General features: G+C 31.8%; 1 protein-coding gene and 1 pseudogene across 2 annotated transcripts; one reads left to right on the top strand and one right to left on the bottom strand.

The window, feature by feature from the left end:
• The first annotated feature begins 819 nt into the window (after positions 1 to 819).
• Positions 820 to 3,439, top strand: LOC114177062 (ras-related protein RABC2a-like; annotated as a pseudogene). Its single transcript, XR_014995069.1, has 6 exons — positions 820 to 1,203; positions 1,585 to 1,653; positions 1,798 to 1,863; positions 2,451 to 2,572; positions 2,870 to 2,998; positions 3,109 to 3,439. The product of XR_014995069.1 is annotated as a ras-related protein RABC2a-like (transcript).
• Positions 3,440 to 7,361: 3,922 nt separating this feature from the next.
• Positions 7,362 to 8,422, bottom strand: LOC114196157 (zinc finger protein ZAT5-like). The gene has a single exon (XM_028086711.2). It carries the CDS (start codon positions 8,271 to 8,273, stop codon positions 7,521 to 7,523), a length of 753 nt encoding a protein of 250 aa, XP_027942512.2. The 5' UTR covers positions 8,274 to 8,422; the 3' UTR covers positions 7,362 to 7,520.
• Positions 8,423 to 9,267: the final 845 nt, after the last annotated feature.

Genomic DNA, 9,267 nt, shown 5'->3' with positions numbered 1-9,267 from the left:
AGAAAATTGGTGAGATAAAGCTGAAGCAGCATCGCTAAAAATGCTTCTTTTACACTCCATAGTTATAAGTAGTATCCTTTAGCACAGAAGGTTTTTCTTAAACTAGGTAGGATCAACATTTTTTTAGTATTTGATTTCTTAAACTCCACCACTCTTTAAGCTTAAACAACTCCAAACAAGTTGATCTGTACATTCGGTGGAAATGACTAAACAAGTCCCATGTTATATAACATGTTTGTGTTCGTTTAATGTTGTTCGTACGATCACATATTTAACATAAAAAGCCAACAATTTATTAGTTGATGCTGAAACACAAGTAGATATGAATCTAAGTTATAAAATACCGAGTTTGCAGATTTGACAGATGGGACGAGCACGCCTGCATTGAAAAGAGAAAGAAACAAGATAATGATAGATTGTGGAATGTGTGGGGAAATCTACAACCAAATTACAATAGTGCATAGATTTATGTACAAGTTTTACAGTGCCGTTAAAATTTGAATTTCAAGAAGAACGAAAGGCATCAATAATGGTCGCAAAAAGTGATTTTGAACCATGTAAAAACAAGGGGAAAAGGAGCGTGTCGTGGTTGGTTTTGAGATGAAAGGAGGAAGAAAAAACAATAATAAAACCAAAAATGGCGCAGTTGAAAATGGCTTCGAGGAATGATTATGAATGGTGTTTGAATAGCAGCATCTGTTTGAGATTAAACCACACCAATCAGTAGCTTGCACGTGGGGCATTATGGCATGAAGTTGGGAACTCAAAATATTAAATCATGATACACTTCTACAAACACCTACAACACACACACACGTATCACAAAACAGAAAACTGTGCCAAAGGGTGGCCGTTTTTCCTTTTCTTTTATCTTCTTTCTCACATTCTCTCTCTCTTTACACACCAAATAAATCAAAGGTGTTGCCCCATTGCTCTTCCTTACAGCGTAGCCTTGCCTACCCCTCAACCTCCTTAGCCTTTTCTCTCTCTCTATCTCTCTTTCTTTCCACTTTGTTTTGCTCTTTCACTGTACTTTTTGAGCCACACGTAACACATTCATCAGAATGAGTTCATCCTCAGGTCAGAGCAGTGGCTTTGATCTCTCTTTCAAGATCTTGTTGATTGGAGATTCTGGGGTGGGAAAAAGTAGCCTACTTGTCAGCTTCATTTCAAGTTCTGTTGAAGATCTCACCCCCACCATTGGTAATTCATTCATTACATCACATTCAACCCTTCAAGTTTCTATTTTTAACCTTTGCATGCTTGGGATTTAGGTGTCTGACTTCTCATACATTGTTTGCAACCAAATGGTACCTCATACTTGTCGATCTATTGTTTACAGTAACACTGTTGAAGTTTGTGACTGTTTTTTTTCAAACGATTTTTCCGTTTAAAAGCCGAGATTGAATCGGTTGGTCTTCGGTTATTGTCTCTGCCTGTTACTTCTGTAGGATTTAACTGCTTTTGGTTCATTTAGCTACTTGAATTAATTAACAATTGAATTTATCTTCTGTATACTCTGTCACGAGTTGTTCGTCTGACTTTAGTTTTGATATGATCTAATGTCGCTCCTATCATATGCAGGTGTTGATTTTAAGATCAAAATGCTCACAGTAGGTGGCAAGAGACTGAAATTAACGATTTGGGATACTGGTAATATAGAGTCAAATCTTGTGCTTTCAGTTCTTGAAATTAGACCATTTGTCAATGCAAGCAGCATTTGATTAGAACAGATAGAATGAAATTCCTTTCATAGTGCTTTTGATTATTTTAAGATAACATTCACATCTATTGCAGCTGGGCAGGAAAGGTTCAGGACTCTAACCAGTTCTTACTATAGAAAAGCGCAAGGAATCATTCTCGGTATGCTCAATTTATTAATGCACATAACTACAAGAATGTAGGATTATTAGATTCATCCACGTGAGAGAATTTTCTACAATATCTTTTTGGAAAACTTTATCTTTTCAATTGCTATTGAACTCTGTTTTAACATTATGCTTTGATGTACACTCTGGATACTTTTTTATGTAAGAGTGATGTGTGGTATGGTAAAGATGGACTAAAATGAAGCAATTGCAAGGAGTTATGACCTTTATTTCGAACCTTGGTTTCAGGGTATGCTCGATGTTTTTGATAAAATGATTAAATTCTGATGTTATTTTTATCAATCGTTAGATAGGTTTTACGCTTGCAACTAGGAAAATAAGGCCTTTCTTAATGACATCCCCTGTTGTTTTGTCTTTTTAGTAGTAGTAACATGATTCTTGCCATTGTTTTCATGTTCCCTTTTTAGTATGAAGAATTTCTTGGGTCTTAAGGTGACTTTCTGAAACCATAATTTTGTGTATTTAAAGTGGATAAAGCATGTGTTTGACTATTTGCTAGTTAACATTCTCGAAACTTTAATGATTTCTATTTATATAGTGCTTCGTTTTCTTCACTTCTAGTTTATGATGTGACAAGGCGAGAAACCTTTACAAACCTATCAGAAGTGTGGTCCAAGGAAGTGCAACTCTACTCAACTAATCAGGATTGCGTGAAGATGCTTGTTGGAAACAAAGTTGATAGAGTAAGTTTTGTGCTCAAATATATGACAAACGCAAATGAGTTTGCTATTCTCATGAATGCTGTAATCTTATCTGTTCAAGTTTTGTCTGTCCATTTGAAGCAAATTCAGACCATGTCCAATCCAACTTAGTTATGGTAGATACAATTCGACATGCATATGGCATTGGTTTAGATCATAACATCCTTAAATTTATGAAAGAAATAAATAGGCCCCCAACTGCATAGGATTGATTCTTTGGATGACAGTAGAAACTGAAACTGTTCCCTTTTCTGTCATGGTTTATTTCTCAATTTCTAGGATACTGAAAGGACTGTGAGCAGAGAAGAGGGTTTAGCCCTTGCCAAAGAATTGGGGTGTTTGCTTCTTGAATGTAGTGCTAAAACTCGGGAAAATGTGGAGCAGTGCTTTGAGGAACTTGCTCTAAAGGTACGGTATTAGAAGTGTGCTTCAATGCTGTTTCTATCTTGTTCAAAAAACGCAACGCAAGTGTTTGATATTTTGTATGAGTGAATTGTTTGGTGTGTTTTGTTTTGTAGATAATGGAAGCCCCGAGTCTTTTGGAAGAAGGATCAACAGCAGTTAAAAGGAGTGTTTTAAAATCGAAACAAGAGCCCCAAGGCTCCCAAAATAGTGGTTGTTGCTCTTAAAAAGAAAACGTTGTGGAGTGGACATTGAGTCTTAACTAGCACATCTTGGACAAATCTTGTATATGTAAGCTTCCTCCTTAGTTTCTTACTTGTTACTGCCATTGTCTTTTGGTTGTTTAATTATTTGTATTACTGGAGTGGGGAAATTGGCAACAGTGGCACCTGTTAGCTTGTGTAAATTTGTTTGCCTTTCAATCACTTTCATTTGATTTGCTCATAAGTGTCAAGTCAATCTTCATCCTACAACTGCAGTTTCATGAAATTCTCTGTATTGTGTATACACCTAATTAATCCAGCAATTTGGATAACTTCGTTTAAACCCAAACCAAAGTATTCTAAAAGCAGAATTTGGTTCCTCAAAAGTACTACTATTTTAAGCTCTACTTTTTGAAGATTGACCTGATATTCATATTACTGTTGAGAATTCAAGTACGAGATAAGTCTTACATTGAATAAACTAAATGAGAACATATAAAAAAATAATTAATCTCTTACGTGAATTAGACTTGTACTCTTTAATGTTGTGTTTTTCAATAATTCTCTTTTCGCGAAAGACTCGCCAATAAGAAACTTAGCACTTGTAAATTTACAAACTTGTACAAACTATAGAGATGGCTAGGTGAAAGAATACAAGGCCCCATTTACATTTTTTTTTTCTCGTTTAGGCTGGAATCAAATGAACTTGAATTGAAATCATCGATAATCTCTGTATTTTTTCATCAAGAAACAATATTTTTATTTTTATGTATTTATATTATGCACGCTTCTATGTTTAATGCAGATGTATTTCTACTACGGAAAGGTTATATTGCTGATCTTTGGTCTATTGCTGATTTTACACTTAATTCTTTCATGATTTATTTTCTATTTATTTTTTTATATTTTGAGATATTAGTACACCTTCCAATGACTTACATTTGTATTTAATTTTCTACCGATAGAAATGAAGGAATTTCACAGCATCAATTACTTTAGATCAGAATAAGAAAAGTGTAGAGTCTTTTGAGATAAGATGATTAGAAAGATACAATACTAATAGGACATGAGTTCAATTCATACATAAAAAATTGATATTATTTTTAATTTAAAATCTTAAGATAATAAATTTATGGGTCTTCATCTTTATACGATGTTTAACTTTTTCATTTTTATTCGATGTGAAACTTAGATTCACATTTAAATTAAAAAATAAATAAAAATCTAAAACATCTAAAATTACAAAAAAATATCAATACCGTATCAGTCTTATGCTTAAATCAAATTGTTCATATGTTAACAATAGATTATATGCTTATATACATAACATGCTAATAAAATAAAAGTAAAAGGAGAAGATAATAAATATAAACTTAAGAGAGAGAAGAAAGTAGACTTCAAACTAAAATTTGAAAGTAAAGCAAATGATTTTTAAAATTGATTTATATTTAAATCAATTTAAGTCAACATTGGTAACATGTAACTTAAATCATGTGTATGAGTATGTGAATGCATGTATTGATGGGGGCTATTTAGTACCTAAACAATGTTGTGTTTGACATTCTCGTTCAAAGCAACACCAATTTTAATGTTATGAATTCATTCTCCAATAACGAAATACCTCCCATTTTAAAAATGTCACGTTTAAAGTAGCTTAAAGCCTTGCATGTTTTGTTTCTACTTTCTAACAAGAAATGCCCCCTCTCAACCTAACATGTAACTTTAAGTAGCAATAGTTTGTGGTGTTCCAAAGTTTATGCTTTTTGGTGAGGTCTCTCAAAGCAAATATCTTGAAAACAAATTTATAGCGAAATTGAAATGCTGTCAAATCACCCACCAACCATAAATCATTATATGAATTTTAAATACGAATTACTTATCAATGAAAACACTATTTTGATATAATCCCATAAATATGAATTTATTAAGATCGAAGAGAGTTTCTTATATAACTTACTCTTTTCTTTTGTAGAAATATGTTATGAAAGTTGAATAACAACTTTTATTGAAGTGCTCTTTAATAGATATATTCGCAATTCATATTTTATATTACAAAATATAGGTATTAATATAAATGTAGTTGTGGTTGAAGATTCCACGTATCCATTGTAAATACGACAAGTTTATAATATTTAATTAGGTACAAACTTCATTTCACAAGTCGGTGTAGGGTTGAGTTAGATTATATGGTGTTTTTTTGGAAGGATTTACTGTTGATGTGAAATGGGAAGAGAAGATTAGCATGTGACTACCTTATTCTTTTGGGGGTGATAGAAGGTGATGTCGACTGTCGAACAATGATTAGGGAGATTCATTCCAAATACAACCCCCTCTACAGGATGAGATTAGAGGATGACACACTCCAAATTACGAAATTACCCCCTCATATTTCAGTTTCCTTGCACGTTATTTTTTCCTTTCTTCTTATTATGAAAACAACATAATAAAAATTAATAACACAAATAAAAATTTATTATGGTTATAATAAAAATTTATTACTTCTAAAATTACTATTAAAAATATTTTCATATAAATAAATTATTTCCCACCTTACATATTAAATTTATTTTCATACCAAATATATTGTATTATTCATTTTTTTTATAAATAATTTTTTTTATAATTTCAATCATTCAAATAAAAATTTATTATGGTCATAATAAAAATTGATTACTTTTAAAATTACTATTAAAAATATTTTCATGTAAATAAATTATTTCCCACCTTACATATTAAATTTATTTTCATATCAAATATATTGTATTATTCAATTTTTTATTAATAATTTTTTTATAATTTCAATCATTCAATAAAATTTATAAAAATAATTTTAAATAATTTATATATCATTTTATATTACTTTTAAATAATAGGGACATTTTATTAGGGTGTGTTCACTTGAGTGGATGAGTTTGGGAGAGAAGGAATGAATGGGTTTTAGTGGATTGTGTTAAGGAATTTAGAGATGACAGTGAGTGAATTTGAAAGTAAAGTTTGTAAGAGTTTGTGAGTGATTTGATTGATTAGATAGATTAAAAAAATATTTTAATTAAAGTAATAAATAGATTACTATGTTGCCCTTTATATAAAAAGTAGTATAAAATGATATTTGTATGAGTTACAATTATTTTCTTATTTTTATAAAATACTAAAATTGTAAAAAATAATTAAAAAATTAATATTGCTATAAGATTATATACTATGAAATTGTCTTATCTTTAGTTGATATGGAACTTTCAACAATATTAGAATCAATTATTATTTTGAAATGGCTCGAATATGATTTTAGTTTCTATAAACTTAATAAGTTTTTATTTTTGTTCTCATAACATTTTTCATTGTTTTTTCATTCCTATAAAATTTTAAAGCATTATTTTTAATCTTAATAAAATGTGTAAATTTTGGTTGTATTTCTTAAAGAAATATTTTCTTTAAATTTCATCTTCAAAAAGCAATATTCTTAGTGCCAACTATTTATTTTAAAATGACTAAAGAACATTTAATTTACAGAATTCAAAAACTTTTTTTAGACATCATATTTTACAATACTAATATGTGGCCATGGAACGGTGACTTCACCTTTTATTCAACACATAAACATTAACCAATGACATATAGAGAACAAAATAAGTGAATTTTAATCTTTTAAAGCAAAGAATTCTTTTGTAGATATAAAAATCAAATCTTATTTATGTTAGAAGGATTAAAAATATTGAAGTCTTTTCAAAACGTTCTGCAGAAAGCAAACAAAAAAAACTTGTTGAAATATATAGACTTAACTGAAGCATTGATTGCAGAAACACGAAACAACACAAAAGAGTAAACATTTAATTAATTAATTAACTACAAGCAAGCAAGTAAGTATTCATGGCTGGCATAGCCCTAAAACTCTTTTTCCCTTAAACAATTTCATTCATTAATTACTATATTCATTACTCAAGTTCGATGAGTTAAGAAGTTACCCGATGACTTTGCTTGCCATTGGGTCTTTCGTTTTCTGCTATCAGTTTGATGCAACTTATCCTTCACCCATTCATACCTGCAGCTTTATTCTTCTTTGCTTTAATTTTTCCCACTCTCTCTCTCTCTCACTCTCTCAATTTTCTCACGTGCATGACGGTGGAATATGTGAAATAGAAAAAGGAACCATCATATGAACTATCAAAAACCAAAAAATGGAACGATACAATAAATTCAAATTTAATAGTGTACATATCATTGAATGAATGCAAAGAATGAACAATTGGTTGTTACATGGCTAAACGTAAGAAAAAAAAAAATAGCAATAATGAAGGTTAATTAACAGTAAAGACAGAGTTGAGCTTTCAGTAATGGCAATCCACCAAAGAAGTTGCAGAGAAGACAATGACTTTTTCCTTGGACTGAAAAGGAAACAGGTTGGATTCTCTGTGATGATCATCCTCAGGTGCCGGAAGATTCAAGTCCAAGTTCAAACCATCTTTCTGTTTCTTGCTTTCTGGGATTTCAACGATTCCATCACCACCATATGCAATTGCCCCACCCGAAGGTGAACTCAGAAAATTTCTGTGCCTTCTCATGTGCCCCCCCAAGGCTTGCCCAGATGAGAACTCTGCCCCACATATGGAACACTCATGAACCCTAGATTTGGCAGTAATAGTGCTGTTGCTGCTATTATACAAAACCGTTGATAATTGTAAGGTGAGGGTGGTGCTTGTGGGTACACAACAATCATCGTGATTACTATTACTGCTATGAACTAGTCCTTGCTTTTCTTCTGCACCAGGCTTGGAAAATCTCTTGTGGCTGGCTCGGTGGCCCCCGAGGGCTTGAAACGAAGGGAAGCATCGGTTACAAGTCTTGCACTCGTAAACATATAGCCCCGATTCCTTGGTGTGTGAGGGTTTTGGAGTGTTATGGCCTCGAGCCAAGAGAATCAAACAATTGGCCAGGTCTTCATCCTCTTCGCTCCTTAATTCATTCGAGGTTGTCGGAGGGTCAAAACCTGCGGAGTTGTCGGTGGAACATGTTGACATGGTTAACCTAAGTGGGGAAGGAAGCCTTTGACGCTTGGTGCGCTTGCCCTTGATGATTTGCATGGTGAGGAATAAGAGAATGGAAGAAGAGCAATGAAGAGTGTGGGAGTTAGTTAATATATTTAGAATGGTTTGAAGTAGAGGGAAAAAGGGTACCCTATGATAGTAATAGTAACGTGTTTTGGCTTTGCCAGAGTTGCGTTTTCCAAACTTGGAAGTCTTATATTACAGATGTGTGAAGTGTTGAAAGAGAGAGAGAAAAAAGATGCAATGTTAAGCATGAGGAGGCTAGGAAACGAGTGAGATTCGGTTGGCTTTGAAGCAAACCCATTACTTTTTGGCAACGATTCCTTTCTGGAGGATTGGTTTGCAAGCCTGGAACCACACACATTTTCCAAACTTTCACCACCTTTCATTATTACCTTTTTCCTTCAACTAATTCATTATATATATATGTTTACTTTTTCCTTCTTAATTTTTAGCTTCCTTTACTTCAACCACTGCAGCTTAATTTAATTAATTCTAATCCCATTTTAACTAACAACCAATCACTTCCAAGTGTAGGATTATTTATTTCTATCTTATCTTTCAATAATTTATAATTCCATCTCTCTGCCTATATCTGTCAAGATATTAAATATTAAAAGATTCATATAATTTACATGTGTTTATTCTTGCTAAACAGTTAGTTCATGTGCTGTTGACCTAAACGTTTCTTTCTGTACAAATTAATCACAACTGCATGGCACCAGACAGTCAACTATATGATAATGAGGATTTTGCCTTTTTTTATTTTTTATTTTTTTATTTTTTAACTTTTAATTAGATCTTTATATAATAACAATAACCTCAGCTTATATTTGGAAACATATATAAAAAATATATATTAACATAATTTTTGCTCAGAAGTTGCTATGTGTATATATTTGTAATACATATATATATTCACGCGATTTCATTTTGTTTGCTAGTTAAAGTTATGGATGTCAGAGGAAAAAAAAAATGTTAGGTTGTTTGATTTTGGTCACTTTATGTTTGGTGAAAGAATTGCTTCATG

Source organism: Vigna unguiculata, chromosome 1 (assembly GCF_037176805.1).
Source record: "Vigna unguiculata cultivar grain cowpea cultivar isolate G323 ecotype 2 chromosome 1, ASM3717680v1, whole genome shotgun sequence".
In the NCBI taxonomy this organism is placed as follows: domain Eukaryota; kingdom Viridiplantae; phylum Streptophyta; class Magnoliopsida; order Fabales; family Fabaceae; genus Vigna; species Vigna unguiculata.
This window is presented reverse-complemented; position numbering and strand designations above follow the sequence as displayed.